Here is a 19,470-nt window from a genome sequence, read left to right as displayed (position 1 = left end):
AGCTTTCAGCTAATTGGTTATCATTGGTTATGGTTTTGTGGTCCAGTGTCACATTTGGGGATTTGTGGTTTTGGTTTTTGTGATTTATATAGTGTATTTACAGTACACTTTATTTTTATAGTCATAAAGAACAATGTATTATCGATCTCCAATATTATTTTATTTGCAGTACTGTGTCAAAAGTACTTGAAATCAGTTTTGTCAAAGGCTTAAATATACTAATATATTCCCATATTTTAATATCTATTAAAATATTGACCAGCACTGCTAAATGTTATTTAGCTAGCCTAACCACAAATACAGTGATTACTTGAAAAAATTGAATTATATTACTTTTTTTAAGACGACTTTAAATAATTTTGTAAAAATCTTACTGTATCACTTTTCAGCGTTTTCTTTCCCTCCTCCTTGACAGTTTATTAATCTACAGATTCGAGTCTTGCGTTCAACCTGACACAAATAACTCGATTTTTATTGGCTGCGCTCCATGTCACTCACGCCAGGGTTCCATGACCTCGTCCTCTGATTGGCTCCGTCGTCCACAACAGATCTGTGATTGGTTAAACCTGGCACATGACCACAAAACAGGAAGCACAAGCGTTGTCCATGTAAATACTCCGGAAAAGAACTAGTTTGAGAAATGGGTGCTGTCGCCTGAGAGGAGTATGAGAGAACAGCTCTAAGGATCATGGCAACGTGAAATGTAATTCCACACTCTGCAAGGCGAGGTGGGTACGCTGCGTGTTCCCAAACAGGTCGTATGTGTGTATGTGTGATCACGGGCTGCGGCCTATGATACAGCAGAGATTGTCTGGATTTGATCCTGGATCACCTGCTGAGCCCAAGCGCTGCTGTCATACAAACAACCATCTGTTCGTTGCATTAAATATGATCATATTTCCAAGTGCTAATGCTCAGTGATATCTGCTCTTACTGTTTACAATCATCAAAAGGTTTTGCTTGACATGCCAAGAGCGAATGCGTAATTAATACCTTCTATCAAAATCATCATCATCATAGTCATCATCGTGTCGCTTGTTTTAAAAGGGCTATCCCGTCATATCTGTACCTTTAATATGGGTGAACTGTACACATTCGAGCTTCATTGTTTTACAGGAGCCTGTAGGACGCTAAGGTACAATGGTCCAGTTGTTACACATAGGAATAATGAGCTCCATTATTGTGTAACATGCCTCACCTTTTGCCGAAGCCGTTTATGGGACATAATGCGTTATATAAGATGTAGTTTCTTTATTTAGAATCATTTTTGGGCTGAATTAAAGCACAGTTTCGCATTACCGTTTGTTTGATGGAATAGTACTAGCTGTCATATGTCACAGTGAGCTGCTGTGATCCTGTCATGTTAATGCACTGACTGGATAACCGAGTAATTAGACTCAGCTGACACTGGATTCTAGAGTTGCACAGGTGTTAACATCTCTGTTTCAGTTTCATTTTGACGCTGACATTAATAGTTAATTTTCTGCCAATTATTTTGTATTGTTGACTTGGTATATGATACCCAGGCTCTTTTGTGTAAACACAAATACAGGGTTACAAATTTGAACAGTGAATTCGTTTACTTGATAAGTAGCTGCTAGCTGTCAGGGTACTGATTGGTTTATTTTACTGTAATAACCAGCTTGGTTGTAATTAATAAATGAGATGCATGGACATAATTATCAGTTTGAATTATTTTATTATCGTGAACAGACAAACAGGCATAGCTATGTAGGAAACATGCTGTGATTGATCATGTAACTAGTCCAAATGCAATATTTGAATGATTTGTTTTTGTGTAGGTTCTTTTTAGCATTATTAATTCAGAGCGGAACGTGCCACAACTCATCCAAGGAGTTCTGCTGAACTTCACTACACTATTTGTCTCTATCAGGCATTCACATCAAACTTAAAGAATGCAAGCCTGAGCTAATACTATTTAGGTTAAACATTAGTTTGATGGAGATGATTATAACCATGACACTTATGCAGATAAAAAAACAAGTTGGACCCACTTTCTATGACGTGTCTTTAACTACTTGCATTTAAAGAGCAGATCATATGTATTTTAAAGTGCCCTAATGTTGTACCAGAGTCCCCTACAACAGGTCTAAATGCATCTAAAGTCAGAAAACATTGTAATTTTTCTCAGAATATACATTTAATATTAGAAACGATTAATTCAAAGCAGTTCTGAAGCTTAATGTCTCTAAACACCTCTCTTCCATAAGCCTATTCTGCTCTGATTGGTCAGCTGGCCAAGTCTGTTGTGATTGGTTTTTCCGTATACAATGCGTGTCAGAAACACTTCACAAAACGATAATGGTTGATACGTTAGCCAAATGCTAAAGTGACTGATGAAACAATACAGTTTGTAAACCAAAATATGTCTGGGTCATTCCAGCTGGAATCATCAAATGGTCCCCACCTGACCCCCTCAGATTTGTCTGAAAAAAATCTATGTGATGGGTAATATGCCCAATAGATCATATACAAAATTTCAGATCTCTACTGTGCGTACTTTTTTCACAAAAAATCTGTAAAAAAGTTTGTTTTTTACCCCGTTTTGGCATCACAGTCTGAGTGACAATGTTCAGACTGAAATATCTCCAGGTTTTCAGATGTCCATAGAAACCTCAATTTTCAATGTATAAGCATCAAACTTGGTAAATGGTCTGATATGTACCATGTCCTTCACATCCTTTGATATCAGACAATAGAGTCTGATGGATGTTGAGATATTAAAATCCAAAAATGGAAAAAAACTCATTTACACCAATGTTCAGATTTTTTGTAAAAAAAAGTATGCACAGTAGAGATCTGAAATTTTGTATATGATCTATTGGGCATATTACCCATCACATAGATTTTTTTCAGACAAATCTGAGGAGGTCAGGTGGGGAACTTTTCCAAAATTTGATGATTCCAGCTGGAATGACCCGTCTACATTCAAGTAAGAACAACAACAGTCTACATTTATCGACACATTCTTAGGAAATAGTGGGTTCACGGCAATTATCAGAGCTATTTCAGTAAGACAGTAATATCGTGGTTTACCTGGAAACTTAAAGCTTCACTAGGTATACGTCACATATTAGCACAAAAAAACTTGATATTTTAAGCACTCAGTTAAAAAAGGAACCCACAACTTATTAATCATACTTACAAGTTGTGGTTTGGAGATGCTTGTTGGTTCAAATAAAGAAGGTACAGACTTATCTTTCATGGACGTGTTTTAGCGAATCTGCCATTGAACTCATCAAGAATAGAGAAGCAGTTCTTGGTAGAAAATCTCAGAACACAGTGTCTTCTTGACCTGATGTAAACACACTAACTAGCAGAAGTGTTTTGGGCAGGTCAAAGTGTTTGTATTTCGCGGGCAGGCAAGGATCATGCTAATCTTTTACCAAGTGACGTAGGTAACAGGCAGAAGATTTGAAAATATGATTACTTGTTAAGGTGGTTCATAGTCGACTCTTTCTTTTAAAGGGGTCATCGGATGCAAACTTCACTTTTACATGTTGTTTGAACATTAATGTGTGTTGGCAGTGTATGTACAAATCTATAATGATAAAAATCCATGCAGTGATTTTTACTTCATCTGTAAAAATAATATTCCCTTTTTCGAATCGAGCCATTCTCAGATGCCTGTGGGTGTGGCGTCACACTGACAGAGGCCGCTCCCACGATAGTTGATTGACATGAGCGTCTTACCTCAAATAAGTTGTAACAGTCCAACCTCCATTGTTTCGATGCCGGAGCAGGGATGTAAGTTAAACAAGAATATCTCCGATTGAGCGATTGAGGTGTTGTGTTGCTGGATGTAATAATGAACATAGTGGTCGTCATTTACTCCCGACATCTGAGCCGCTGAAGATGTCGATCTACATAAATGCGTCTATGTTTGCGCAAATCATTTGTTATACAGCTTCACTTACAGCAGAAGTGAGTTTAAGGGTTTTTTTTAACGAATCTCTGCAATCACCTTTCCTAATAACGTGCTAGTTAGCAGGTTTCGTGGCTAATCGCGCTAAATGCGACTAGAGTAAACAATCTCTCAGAGCAGCTCATCAGTCCACAGAGAGAAGAGAGGGGCGGGGCAAGCAGAGCTCATTTGCATTTAAAGGAACAATCAGAATGGGGACCCTAAAGAATCATATCAACTTGTGGAAAATGGGCATCCGGTGACCCCTTTAACAATATCTTTATTTATCATGCACTTTTTTTTTTTTTTACATTGAAGGATGGCTGTTACAAACTGGTAAAGAGATATTTTTTGACGACCCATATGACCTGCTCTTTAAATTAATCAGTAGATACAATGTAGTTATTGTGTACATACATGTTTTACTCTGTATTATTATGTAAAAATATACCTGTGTGCAGTTAAATATGTAATTAATATCTGTAGTTATGTCTTTTAATTACACTTCTGACCCTACCTACTTATTAACCCATGTTAAACCACCTCAATTCCACCTCAATAGCAGCAAAAGTGTTTTCAATGCAGAATGAGCACAATAAGTACACTGTATATAACATTTATTGATTGATTGATACACTTTATAGTAGTAAAAACACATGTATGAAGTGGAACCCAAAAAATCAAAAGTGTAACAATGTCTGTTGTTACTGGCTGTGTGTAGCACCTATAGCTTTGCATATCCTTCAGAAGCATGTTGATAAGAGGGGTTGTTTTTTAACAAGCTTTCTGATAATTCTTTACAGATTGTGTGACATTTCAGTGCAGATTGCTTTGTTGAATCTGTCATGATGTAATGCAGGCTTGGTCAAAAGGCCTTTAATGAAGGATGGGTAGTTAAGTTAAACTTTAAGCAAATCTGCTGCAGCTAATAGCAAAGCACAGTGGTTCATTTCACACACTGAAAAAGTAAGTAATAAAGTAAAATGGCTTCAAAAATAATCTTTAAAAACCAGCTTTTCTCAGCTTGAGTAGTTTTTTGCCAACTAGTTTTTGGAAGTTAGACTGGGTCTTTACTCATATTACCATTTTGAGTTTCATTTACTTTATTAACTTTCCCAGCAAGTACATCTGAATAGTCATTTAAAATTTGTTAAGAGGGAATGAATGAACTACTAGTCGAACTTTACAAAAAAAGAGTGATTGCAGCTGTGTGCCATAGATGTCTAGTGAACTTCAACTGCTAAGCAATTGATTATATTCTAAATATCAAAAAAATGCAATTTGACCAAACATACAAAATTAAATTATTAAAGTGCAAAGGATTAGGGGAAAAGCCTGTCAGTTTCACGTGCACCTTTATATTTGACATGATAAAATTATGACTTTTTAATATTTCAAGCTGTTCATACTAAATTGCCTAAAGTTTGTCTATTTAAATTTTTGTCAATCTCAAAATTTTCTACAATAAATTGTTTGGTCAACCTTTAAAATAGAGCGTCTGACAAAATGCTTGCATTATTTACAGTACATACAGACAGTATTTACACAGAAATCTAAAAAAAAATCCAGCTGTTTAATAAAGGGTAGAAAATGACATGAAAATGACTGTTTGGCAACGCTTTACAATAAGGTTCCATTAGTTAATGCATTAACATGAGCAAACAACGAACAATACATTTATTACAGTATTTATTAATCTTTGTTAATGTTAGTTAATGAAAATACAGTCATTCGCTGTTAGTTCATGTTAATGCACAGTGCATATCTAATGTTAACAAAGACAGCTGAGATTAATAAATGCTGTAGAAGTATTGTTCATTCTTGGTTCATGTTAACTACTGTAGTATAGTTAACTAATGAGCCTTACTGTAAAGTGTTACCGACTATTTTAATTCAAAAACATTGTATGTTTTGAGTGAAAAGATGTCTGATATGACACCTTTAATGTTGATAAAGTTATGGTGGTAGCTACGTCACTTGTTGCTTAAGCACTTGCATAACTTCTCTTGACGAATTGAGGAAAAGGAACTGGCCATTTCTGTCTCTTGTCTCTTGTTTTTTTGCTCAATAGCAGGCTTCGTTTAGCTTTAAATCACTCAGACTTCACCAGAGGTTAGACTAGAGTCTACTTCAACACTAATTCAAATGGATTCTTATCTTGTGTGAACCTGAAGAGTCGGCTGAGATGAAGGATGTGTCTTGACTTGAAGAAACATCACATGTCATTGATATTCAACAGACCTGGTAATGTTCAGCTGTGGATTATATGCTGTTTTTATCATAGAATTGCATATAAATCACTATAGACTCCCATTATTTTTTTTTAACATGTCTGCTGCGGTCACATGATGGGTTGTCATCATTGTTTGATCATATCTCATAGTTTCGTTTCATCTGAAAATGATGTCTCATACTAGAGCTGTGTGGACAAACCTGTCACAATAGAGTAAAAATGCATTATCGAAAGCAATGTGTTTCTTCCAAATGATGCAGCCTCTGGTTTCACGGTCACAGAGATGTGTTCATACCAAGTGTTAGAAGTGTTGCATGCAAATAATACCAGATACCAGAATCATATGCTGAACATTGTGCCTGTGACTTCTTTCTTAATTGCCTGGATGAGCTGTTTTACATTCATGCATTTGGCAAACTAATTTTCTGCAGTGTTTAGAGGTGTTAGACTTTGAGAAATGATTTTTTATATGATAAATGAAGAAAGGGTGTGTGATTAAGTGTTTACAAATGTGTTACAGTTACAAGTTTAAAGGAGAAGTCCACTTCCAAAACAATGATTCACATATAATGTACAAGATGTTCATGTCTTTCTTTCTTCAGTCGTAAAGAAATTGTGTTTTGAGGAAAACATTTCTGCATATTTCTTTATATAATGGACTGATATGGTGCCCCGATTTTGAACTTCCAAAATTGAGTTTAAATACGGCTTCAAACGATCCCAAATGAGGTTGTTAACGATCCCAGCCAAGGAAGAAGGGTCTTATCTAGCGAAACGATCGGTTATTTTCATTTAAATACTTTTTTTTTCCTCAAACGCTCATCTTGCCTTGCTTTCGTTGAACTCTGTGTATTCTGGCTCAAGACAGTTATGGTATGTAAAAACTCCAACTGTATTTTCTCCCTCAACTTCAAAAATCATTTCAAAATCATCCTACATCGCTGCAGATGTACCGACCCAGTCTTTGCAAAGTGAACATGCAAAGAAGATCAAACACCCTTAACAAAAAAGGTAAAACAGCATTATAGGATGATTTTGAAGTTGAGGGAGAACATGAGATAGGAGTTTTTTTAACTGTCATGAACCGGACAAAAACAGTCCAGGCAAAATTAAGACAAGACGAGCGTTTGACATTAAAAAGTATATAAATTTTGTTATTTTTATAAAAATTATGTTTCGCTAGATAAGACCCTTCTTTCTCAGCTGGGATCGTTTACAACCGCTTTTGGGATCGTTGAAGCCGCATTTAAACTGCATTTTGGAAGTTCAAAATCGGGGCACCATATCAGTCCATTATATGAAGAAAAATGCTGAAATTTTTTCCTCAAAAAACATAATTTCTTTACGACTGAAGAAAAAAGATAAAGATATGAACATCTTGGGTGACAAGGGGGTGATTACATTATATGTGAATCTTTGTTTTGGAACTTCTCCTTTAAAGTGCATTTGGGTTATTTTGGATTTACGGTGGATTACATGTGGATTTGCTTCTCCTTTTTCAAACCTGCTAACATGCCAGATAAAGGCGCAGTTCATAGTCACTGTAATTAGTGTGTGATTGGTAGTAATTAATTAACCAGCATTTGCAGAGGATGACTCTTTTGTGCTGGTTCTCTTTATTATAATAGTTTCTTTCTTATGAAGTTCAAATATATGTCCATTACATTTCTCTTACAGCTTTCTTTATGTTGTCCAACAGGAATAGTTCACCCAAAAAGTTAATTTTCAGTAAACGGACTCACCCTCAGGCCATCCAAGATGTAGATGAGTGTCGTTTTGCACGATTTTTGTGTGTAAACGCTGCTCGATCTGTGCATATTTCTCTCCTGATTCAGACTTCAACTTTTTTTTTTTTTTTTTTTACTGGAGAAAGCAATATTACAAACTCAGGAGTTTTTTAGCTGGAAGCAACAGTTTGAAATGAAAAATGTCTGAATGATGGATTTGTTTATTACGAACACACAGTTTGTAGATTACTTGCATTATTGTTACATTTTTATCGGCTGTTTAAACTCTCATTCGGACGGCACCCATTGACTGCAGACGATCTATTGGTGAGCAAGTGACGTAATGCAAAATTTCAAATCTTTTCTCCTGAAGAAACAAACTCATCTGCATCTCGGATGGCCTGAGATTGAGTAAATTTTCAGCAAATATTAATTTTTTGGGTTAACTATTCCTCAAAGATTTTCTCTCACAGTTCCACAAGATCTGCATTTATACAAGATATAATATTGTCTTATTTTACCATCACGTATGTCAGTACAAAACTACATTTTGGCAACTTTCTCTTCAGCAAAAGCGCTCCACTATAAGAGGCTCAAACAGAATCACGTGACTGAAAATGCACACAGATTACATTACCAACAGTTTACAAAAAACACTGAAATGTGCTTTACACAACACATCCTAATTATGTAAATGTTTTCTGAGATGGTTGATCACTTTAGAACAGTTAATGAACTAGTTCTGTCTTTCGCCTAAGAACCTTCCTTGCACACTGTGTTTGTGAATAGTCTGCTGATTGCGTGTTGGCAATGTTCTTCAGAAGTCAGAGGTTGATGCAAACCCGGTGTAATTTGATAGTGATGTCTATTCTCCTTATCTGCAGTGGGGTGTAACCATGGAGAAAGCCAACACCAGTTTCCCCAGTTATAATGAATTAGATGACTACCTCACCAGACGCAACTCCAACTTTGTGTGGCTCCTCGTGGGTAAGTGGGCTAATCTAATGTGACTTTGAAATTGTTTTCGTTCTGCAGATCATAATTAGAAAAATATCTAGACTGGAGGTACCTTGTGCATCGCATTGGTGAACAAGTTGACAAACGCACCATTTCTGTTTTAGATTACTTTATTTCCTTCTGTCTGAAATAAAAAGACTTTTTTTCTTTTTTTACAAATATCATTTATTAATTTTCTTTGTTCTATATATAAACACTTTAAAGTATTAATTCACACCAGAATTAAAATGACCTGATAATTTAAGATGTTCATGTCTGTCTTTAAAAAGAAAATTAAAGTTTTTGAGGAAAACATTCCAGGGTTTTTCTCCATATATGGCGATAGGGCTTCAATGGCGATCAGCAGGTTGAAGGTCCAAACTGCAGTTTCAAAGCAGCTTTAAAGGGCTCTACACGATTCCAGCTGAGGAATAAGGGTCTTATCTAGTGATACAATCGGTCATTTTCTAAAAAAATCAAAACAAAACAAAAAAGATGAGCACAAATGCTCATCTTGCACTAACTCTGCGTCCATGCGTAGTCATGTCAGAAAGGTCATGTGATATGTAGGCAGAAGTACCGACCCAAGGTTTACAGATTTGTGACAACTTTGCAAATTTATTCAAAATAAAATACTGAAATAAGTACATTTCATAAGTATTCATACCCTCAACTCAGTACTTAGTTGAAGCACCTTTAACAGTCTCTAGTCTTTTAGGGTATGATGCGACAAGCTTTGCACATCAGCATTTGGCAATTATCTGCCATTCTTCACCTCAGCTCTTTACCTCTCAAGCTCTGTGAGCTTGGATGGGGGCTGGCAGACATTTTTAGGTTTCTCCAGAAATGTTTGATTAGGTTCAAGACAAGGCTCTGGCTGGGCCACTCAAAGACGTTCACAGAGTTGTCTATAAGCCACTCTTGATGTGTGCTTAGGGTCATTGACCTATTGGAAGGTAAGGCTTCTGTCCAGTCTGAGGTTCTGCTCTGGACTGAGTTTTCATTAAGGCTATCTCAATATTTTCGTGCATTGAGCTTTCCTTCTACTCTGAGTGCCTCAGTACCTGCTGCTGAAAAACAGCCCCACAACACAAGGTTGCTACCACCACACTTTACTTTTGGGATGCTACTCTGCAGATGATGAGCAGTGCTTAGTTCCCTCCAAACATGATGCTTGGAATTAAGGTTCATCAGACCAGAGAATCTTGTTTCTCACAGGGTCCTTTAGGTGTTTTTTTGCTACTTTCAAGTGGGTTTTCATGTGTCTTCACTGGGGAGAGGATTGAGTTTGCTTCTGTGAAACTTCAGTGCAGCAGAATTTTATCTGAACTCTTCCCCAGATCTGTGCCTTGATGCAAGCCTGTTTCTGAGCTCTACAGGCAGTTATTTTGACATCAAGGCTTGGTTTTTGCTTTGATATGCATTTTCAGCTAGACCTTTTCTCAGAGGTGTGTGCCTTTCCAAATCATACTCATTTAAATGAATTTGCCACAGTTTAACTCCACTCCAAGTGTAACATCTACAAGCCATATGAGTGCTCCTGAGCTAAATTTTAAGTGTTCCAGAAAAGGGTATGAATACTTATGCAATGCAATCATTTCAGGTTTTTTTTCTTCTAATAAATATGCAAAGTCGTCACAAATTTGTTTTGTGCTTTCATTATGGAGTATTGAGAGTAGATCTATGTGGGGGAAAAAGTCATTAAAATCAGCGTAACATAAGGCTGCAACATAACAAAATGTGAAAACAGGGGTATGAATACTTTTGCAAGGCACTGTATATACTAATATTAAAATAATAATCATCATATAGTAACTCAAATAAGAAATGTTGTAAATATATATTTCTATAACAATGTTTTTTTGTGAGAAAATAAAGTAGGAAATGGTTAATTAACTCAATCTCAGTTATTTTGCTCAGTTATATTAAGGATGGTGGTTTAAGTGTATGTTGTGTTTGAATTTGTTTTCCACAGCCACTATTATGTCATGTGGGTGGATCATATACCTGACATACTACAATTCCCGTAATATTGGACTCGTCCTTACCCTCATAATTAACCGTCTCTATAAGAATGGATACATACACATTGGTGAGTTAGGCTTGACATTGTTGTCTTTTCGTTCATTTTTTTCATGATTGATTTTTCTGTTTCATACATTTATTTATTTATTTTACAGGTTCATTTTCATTCTCTGTGCTGTCTGGCAAGGTCATGTTCCGAGATGTCTATTTCATCAACGAAGACATGTCGATCAGGTACACAGCACAGTATAAATTAAACTCTGTCCTTTTTTTATTTAATTCCTTTTTATGCTCCATTGCGTTTTGACAGTCTGCTTGTTGTTATCTTTGTGTTGAGCAAGATCTCATTGTTCATGAGTTATATCCCATTTTTATTCACTCTATTGGTAACTTTTTTCAGAATTCAAGATGGGTTACTTATATTCCGTTGGTGGAAGATGTACAACCCCAAACAGAAACAACACGGTCAGTGTAAAAGCATAACAAACAACCCACAACAGTTGTGACATATTTATGTTGTGTCTTTGTTTAGGGGATAACATCAATCCCACAAGTTTTGAATATGTTTATTTATTGTTGCTTCTTGATCGGGTTACTTGGTCTTTTATTTTCAGTGATAATTCATGAACTGTGTGTGAAATGCGTGTACATTGATACATTGTTGGTTCTGCTGTTTCCAGACCCGAAGGCTGAGACACGGCTCTATGTCACTGTTAACGGCTTTGAGTTTCATGTGTATAATCGCACGGATTTGTACGCTCGGCTTCAGGAAATATTTGGCCTAGAGCCCACCCTTATCCCACCCCACCGGGATGAGGAGAAAGGCCCAGAGCAGAGGGATAAATCCCTGGAGAGGTAAGCACTGCGCTAATACAAGAAAAAATGCCTAAAAGATTCTGGTACATAAGATTAAAGGTAAAGTAATTTTTTTAATGTTGAAATATGTTCTTGTAAACCAGCTTTTGCAGAAACAGCTACAAATAAACTATTTATAGACTGATTTCCTCAGTGTAAACACTGACCATCCCAACATAGAAACATTGGCCCAACCATCCATCTGTTTGCTGAATAATGGACGACAGGAAGTGTTTGTGAAGCCTTTTGTTTTTTGTTTTTAAAATGTGCAGATATTACTCATGTCACCTTCAATGTTGCAAGTGAGGATCTCAGTGTTACTTAGCAATAAAATGGGTTTGTTTAAATCTAACTTCATGTTGTTTGAGCTTTTCTGCTGCAGAGCCATTGATTTATTGTTCATTGAGGTTTCTAAATTAAATCTACATAATGGCTTGGAGGCATTCACAAGTTTTTTTTCCCTTAGACAGTAAAGCTTCAGTACTTCATATCTAAAGGTGCTCATGAATGAAGATGTGTTTTTGTTGTTTTTGAAGTGTTCACATCAAAGCTGAGACTCCAGACCCGTCGTCTTCATGGAGGTCTCTCATCCCTGTCATCAAAGTCAACATCAGTACAGTGAGTACCGCATTCAGTGTTTCTCCCATTCACCCATTTCCTGTCTGACATCAGCACGCTGATACCTGCGTCATTCATATTTCGTACTGTAACAAAAGAACGGAAATAAATCTACTTAATATTTAATTTTCCATGTCTCAGCTTACCTAACTTTCGCTGGTCTTGCCCTCAGGGTCGTGTAGCGTTTGGTAATCACCATCTTCCTCAGACCCTCTGTATGAATTTTGACGATGCCTTCTTGACATATGCCACCAAACCACCCAGCAGCCACTTGGATCAGTTTATGCACATTGTGAAGGGTTCTCTGGAGAACGTGCGCGTCATGCTTGTGCCCAGCCCACGATACCTGGGCCTTCAAAATGATGAGTGAGTCTAATAATCTCTACTCTATTAGAGTAAATCGGATTAGATTGGATTCAATTTTTTGTCATTGTGCAAGTACAGAGCCATTGAAACAGCTGTAATCTAATCTGATGTGCGAATAGGCATACTGTACATTATTGAGATATTGCATGAAATTACCTGGTAAGCACAATTTCTTGTGTTTGCATATTGAAACAGACAATCCCTTAATTTTTTTTTTTTTTTTTTTGGTAAATAACTTTTTGTTTACACCTGCATTCAAAAGTTTGCAAATAAGATTTTTAAAAATGTTTTTGAAAGAAGTATTTTATGCTCCTCACCAAGGCTACATTTATTTGATCAAAATCTTGTATAGTTCTTTGTTTAATAGAATATCAAAAGAACAGTATTTATTAAGACATTTTATTATTATTATAGTTTTTATTAATTATTATGACAGAAAATCAAATATATTCATGACTACAAAATGTTTCAGTGGCTAAGCACACACTGAAACCACATTTAAATGCGGGAGTGAGTCCCATAAATTATTGTTTCATGTGTGTACGGAACATCAGTCACTCCCACATTTGTAACCATAAGAATTTTTTTGGTATCTTGCAGTAGTGAATAAGAATTTAGCCATTTGGTATCTCTTTTTGTCCGTCAGTTTAACTAAACTACCTCTGATAGACATGCTGTGTTTTGTTTGTGCTGTGTTTTGTTTATGCTCAGGTGGCTGCTTTAGAGAGCACTGTCTTGCAGTGTTGCCATGTCCTCATATATACAAGCGCTTTTAGGCATGTTGTTTGGTCTTAACTCATAAAGCTAAGCGCTATGGAGTTGCGGACATAAGATATGTTTTTTATGTTATAAAACATAAAGCATTTGGGTGTTTTAGTGTTTGTTTTTCCATGAAGATCTGGCAACACTGACACTTTACCGCAGGGCTCATAAGCGCAACTAGCCCTGTGTCAAAATGTGCTAAGGTGAAGACTTCTTTCACTGTTATTTTCTTGCATCTCACATACAGACAAAGACACATTTCTGATGCACATTTAAATATGTCATTACCTTAATGAGTTAATGCAGTTGTCTAATGCGGTTGTGACTCCTGCATTTTAGTGAATTATGTTTTTAGAATGTCATTAAGGAATAAAAAGTGAACTGACAAACACATTTAGCTGCATGTGTACATGGTCACTAATATCTCTGCTGAGTTTCTGTGTAAAATTCTAAATAAAATGATGATAATTCTGTTAATTAAAGAACCATGAAACATTTTGATCAAATAAATGCAACATTGTAATGTTTCCAAATGTATGGAAGGTACTTTAATAATAATAGTTCTATTAAAGGAGAAGTCCACTTCCAGAACAACAATTTGCAAATAATTAACTCACCTCCTTGTCAACCAAGTTTTTCATGTCTTTCTGTCTTCAGTTGTGAAAGCATTTCAGGATTTTTCTCCATATAATGGACTTCACTGTTGTCCCGATTTTGAACTTACAAAATGTAGTTTAAATGCAGCTTCAAACGGCTCTAAACGATCCCAGCCGAGGAAGAAAGGTCTTCGAACTGGTAATTTTTTTGGAGATTGTAAAAATTGTATACTTTTCAATCACAAAAATTCGTGTAGTACTAGCTCTGGGATGCGCGTCCACGATGCTACGTACTGTTGAATCACGCCGAAAGGTCACGAGGAACGTACGTGGAACTACGGACCCAGTGTTTACAAAGCGAATGCACAAGACTAAGAAAGTGCAAGTAAGTCAAGTGCTGTTTACAAACAAAAACGTACAATGATGTCGGACAATTCTAAAGTTTCTGGCCATACTCTAAATTTTTGAGCTGGAGTACACAGATGATGAACTTAGATGTGATTTGTAGCATTGTGGACATGCATCCCAGAGTCTGTGCTACATGAGCTTTTGTGCTTAAAGTATACAATTTTTTTTTTTATATGCATTTTGGAAGTTCAAAATCGGGGCACCAATGAAGTCCATTATATACACTGATGTCTTTAGGAAATATATATATATATATATATATATATATATATATATATATATATATATATATATATTTTTTTGTCTAATATTTAACCGCTGACTATAGCCATTCAACATTACAGCATAATTGAGAACTATCAATTTTAAGATTTATTAGATGTCAAAAAATAGCAACTTCTAACTTAAGTGAGCTTAAAACAATCTTCACATAACCCATTATTTACCTGTGGCCTTCAGCAAGTAGAAAATGTAAAGAATTTGAATTAGCTATCAAACACTAAATACTAAATTAAATATAGATGAATGCTTAAAGCTACAAAAGTTATTGATTTCCTCTTTTTTTCTTTAGTTCTTTGACATTTAGTTCTTTGAATAGACATTTGGCTGCTATTACTTGAAGAGCTTAATTGCTAAACATAATACAGATTATTATTTTTAATAAGAAGTGGCACAGGGGTGTGGTCGGATTTTCCTGCCTTTTTGTCTCTAGCTGATCACATGCCTGAAATGGCATGTAGTATAAGTAGAGAAGGTGCTGTGTACAAGTGATAATGAGGTATATGTGGCTGGTGACCATTACAGTGCACATGACATAAATAGTGTATAAATAGAATATGGGAGAATATGGCTATATGGCTGGATTGATGCTGGGTATAATAAATGGCAAATTACCACAGCAGTTCAAGTGACATGGTGTACAAATAGAGGAAGGAAGAAAAAAATGTTTTATTAATACCCACAGGGAAATACTAGCAAGACATTTGTGCAGGTTTTATACACATGGAGCAATATGGTCAGACATTAAAGTATACAAGATATAACTGATGTAGATGAAAAGTGACCATTGCAATGCAAATCACATGATTAAAATAGAGCACTGAGTGACATGGTGCAGAGTTGAAAAATTGTTGCAATTTCTGCAAATTGGCAGAAATATAGTACAGATTGTTCAGCAACAGATGTAAAGATGCAAAGGACACTTTTTTTTTTTTTTTTTTTTTAAGTTGAATCAGCTATAGTGAGCGTACCATAGTCTTTTGCTGCATTATGAGGGAATGAATTTACTCTGTGTGTGTATGTATTGTTATTTAAATATAATCATCAAAGGTTATTGTTGTGCTATTTTAAATGCAAGGTTTGTTTAATTAATCAGAGCTGTTCATTTGTTCCATTAGTTACAATTAGACGTGCTGTTCTGTGTAATTTAATTTGGATTGAAAATAATATTAACATAATGACCTGAGCATTAATTGCTTCTCATATAGATAAGCTTTTTCCCCGTGTCATTTATGGTTTATTTGATCGTAAGCATGGGTTAATTTTCACTGATGTAATGACTTAGTATGCTAGAAAATTAGCCTTGATTGCCAGCTGCTCGATTGGTAACGATTAGTGATCCATTAGAGTGATGTAGCGGTTGTTTAAAGAGTGATTTCCTGTCTTTAGGCCTCCCAGGCTCATGGGAGAGGGATTTGTGGTCATGCAATCGAATGATGTGGACATCTACTACTACCAGGATGAACCAGGTAATCATTATGATTGGTTAGTCTTTTTGTCTTTCATTAATTTGTGAATAAAAGTCTGATCTGTGATCTGGTGATGTGTATATTTGCATTAAGAGTAATGAGAGTGATTTTTACAAATGTTTCCTGTGTGTTTTTTTAGGTTTGGTCCCAGAGGAACTGGAGAATGGTGATACAGAAGCCTGCTCTGAAGATGCCAAGCTACAGGACTTGCCTCCATGCTGGGGTTTGGACATCGTGTGTGGCAAAGGAACAGACTTTAACTATGGCCCATGGGCTGACAGACAGAGGTACCCACACACAATGTCTAAAATAACAGTTTCCAGTTCTTACATATTTTAAAATGTAATGAATTCCTGCAAAGCTGAATTTTCAGCGTTCGTTACTTCAGTTTTCAGTGTCACATGATCCTTTAGAAATCGTTCTGCTAATTTGGTGCTCAAGAAACATTGCTTATAATCAGTGCTGAAAGCAGTTGTGATACTTAATTTTTGTGCAAACTGTTCATGTTTCTTTAATGAATAAATGAATGAATAATGTAACATTATAAATGTCTTTACTGAAATAAAAGTATTAATTTTTTTCAAAAACCAAGAAAATGATACTAACTCTGATTCTTTTATCATCCATTACTTTGTGATTTTACCCTTACAGAGACAGCCTATGGAAGTTCTTTCTCCCTGCAGACTATCAGCCAATGAAAGTGAGCGAAGTCGCCACACCAGGCAAACCCCGACAGATCCTTGCCTTTGAGCTGCGTATGAACATCATAGCTGATGCGACAATAGACCTGCTATTCACAAAGAACAGGGTATTTGCACACATACACGCCTAATGATTCAATTCCCAGTCGCACACTCCTCTGCATAAACGTTTGCTGGGGCAAAGTTTGCTTGCATTCATAGGAACAATGTGCGCCCTCTTTTGCTTTTGTTTACTCACTAATCCATTTGTCTTCACAGGAGACTAATGCGGTCCATGTGAATGTAGGAGCAGGTTCTTACCTCGAGGTCAACATACCCATGACTGTTGGGGAGAATGGTAACTTTCAAACTTGACATTTGACAGTTTTTGACACTTGAGGCATTATTATTATTATTATTATTATTATTATTATTATTATTATTATTATTATGAACTGCAATTTTCCCTCCTGTGATTTGTATCTTTCTATTTCTAACCCTGTTTTTTTGTCTTTCTGTTTAGGTTATTCTCCCACTGTTAAAGGCCAGTTATTACATGTAGATGCAACCAGCAGTATGCAGTACAGAACGCTGCTAGAAGCGGAGATGCTGGCTGTGAGTGCGGCACATGAGTGTTATTCAAAACTGTGTTTTGACTAGTTGGTTTTAAAGGAGAAGTCCACTTCCAAAACAAAGATTCACATATAGGGCAGCTGTGGCCTAATGGTTAGGGAGTCAAGCTTGTAACTGAAAGGTTGCAGGTTTGAGTCCCAGGTCGGGCAGGGATTGAAGGTGGTGGGAGTGAATAAGCAGTGCTCTTTCCACCCTCAATACCACAACTGAGGTGAGTCCCTTGAGCAAGGCACCGAACCCCCATCTGCTCCCCGGGCGCTCACTACTCACTACTGTGTGTGTGCACTTGGGATGGGTTAAATGCAGAGCACAAATTCACCATACTTGGCCACACGTCAAGTCCTTTCCTTTCCATATAATGTACTCACTCCATTGTCATCCAAGATGTTCGTGTCTTTCTTTCTTCAGTCGTTAAGAAATTATGTTTTGAGGAAAACATTTCTGCATTTTTCTCCATATAATGGACTGATATGGTGCCCCGATTTTGAACTTCCAAAATGCATTTTAAATGCGGCTTCAAACGATCCCAAATGCGGTTGTTAACGATCCCAGCCGAGGAAGAAGGGTCTTATCTAGCGAAACGAACGGTTGTTTTCATTTTAAAAAATACAATTTAAATACTTTTTATTCTCAAACGCTCATCTTGCCTTGCTTTCATTGAACTCTGTGTATTCTGGCTCAAGACAGTTAGGGTATGTAAAAACTCCAACCGTATTTTCTCCCTCAACTTCAAAAATCATTTCAAAATCATCCTACATCGCTGCGGAAGTACCGACCCAGTCTTTGCAAAGTGAACATGCAAAGAAGATCAAACACCTTTAACAAAAAAGATAAAAAACAGGTTTATAGGACGATTTTGAAGTTGAGGGAGAACATGAGATGGGAGTTTTTCGACATACCCTAACTGTCATGACCCAGAACAAAAACAGTTTAGGCAGAGTAAGACATGATAAGCGTTTGGCATTTAAAAAGTATATAAATTGTATTATTTTTATGAAAATAACCGATCGTTATGCTAGATTAGACCCTTCTTTCTCGGCTGGGATCGTTTACAACCGCATTTGGGATCGTTTGAAGCTGCGTTTAAGCTGCGTTTTGGAAGTTCAAAATCAGGGCACCATATCAGTCCATTATATAAAGAAAAATGCTGTAATTTTTTCCTCAAAAACATAATTTCTTTACAACTGAAGAAAGAAAGACATAGACATCTTGGATGACAAGGGGGTGAGTACATTATGTGAATCTTTTTTTCGAATTCGGCTAGTTTAGGGTTATGTTTACCAGACAAGTGTAGCTCTTCAATATACTGAGTAGCTTGAAACTTTTAGTGCACAGAACTGATAATCTCCAGAAAATGGGAACATTGCTTGCTGCAGGCTATTTGAGGTCTGACAGTAATTGTCTTGAAATTTATTGTTGTAGATGGGAAATTTGTTACAAAACATGAGTTTAGAGAAGTAATATTTGTAATAATTCAGATATTGCATTTTGCGAGGCCCTTTTCCACTTTGCTGACATTCACCCACGCAGCACTATAGGGAGGTTTGTCGCGTCAGCATAGATGTGTATTGTGCTTTTGAAACAAGTGATGAATAGAAATTCAGATTTTTTTTTTAAAAAAGGATTCTTCACCGCAAAAAAAAGAAAAATCGGTCATTAATTACTCACCCTCATGTCGTTTCAAACCCGTAAGACCTTTGTTCATTTTTAGAACAAAAATTAAGATATTTTTAATAAAATCCGATGCATTGACCCTGCATAGGCAGCAACACAATTAAGTTCAAGACCCAGAAAGATTGTAAGGATATGGTTAAAAGTCCATCAACCTTAATTTTAGGAAGCAACAGGAATACTTTCTTTGTGCAAAGAAAACAAAAATAACCACTTTATTCAGCAAT

General features: G+C 36.2%; 1 protein-coding gene across 4 annotated transcripts in view; it reads left to right on the top strand.

Annotated features, from left to right (window-relative positions):
• Positions 1-593: 593 nt before the first annotated feature.
• kiaa1109 (KIAA1109 ortholog) overlaps positions 594-19,470 on the top strand; it is an 85,352-nt gene continuing 66,475 nt past the window's right edge. For all 4 annotated transcript variants that reach the window (XM_051125640.1, XM_051125641.1, XM_051125639.1 and 1 more), the window contains exons 1-13: positions 594-728; positions 8,770-8,872; positions 10,857-10,973; positions 11,062-11,140; positions 11,307-11,371; positions 11,587-11,761; positions 12,298-12,379; positions 12,552-12,745; positions 16,180-16,259; positions 16,399-16,546; positions 16,911-17,067; positions 17,219-17,297; positions 17,463-17,554. In XM_051125640.1, coding sequence (XP_050981597.1) covers positions 8,782-8,872; positions 10,857-10,973; positions 11,062-11,140; positions 11,307-11,371; positions 11,587-11,761; positions 12,298-12,379; positions 12,552-12,745; positions 16,180-16,259; positions 16,399-16,546; positions 16,911-17,067; positions 17,219-17,297; positions 17,463-17,554 — 1,359 coding nt within the window. In that variant the 5' untranslated portion in view covers positions 594-728; positions 8,770-8,781. The remainder of the gene's footprint in view (positions 729-8,769; positions 8,873-10,856; positions 10,974-11,061; positions 11,141-11,306; positions 11,372-11,586; positions 11,762-12,297; positions 12,380-12,551; positions 12,746-16,179; positions 16,260-16,398; positions 16,547-16,910; positions 17,068-17,218; positions 17,298-17,462; positions 17,555-19,470) is intronic.

Source organism: Labeo rohita, chromosome 13 (assembly GCF_022985175.1).
Source record: "Labeo rohita strain BAU-BD-2019 chromosome 13, IGBB_LRoh.1.0, whole genome shotgun sequence".
Lineage (NCBI taxonomy): Eukaryota > Metazoa > Chordata > Actinopteri > Cypriniformes > Cyprinidae > Labeo > Labeo rohita.
The sequence above is the reverse complement of the archived record's forward strand: the minus strand, read 5'-3'. Positions and strand labels throughout refer to the sequence as shown.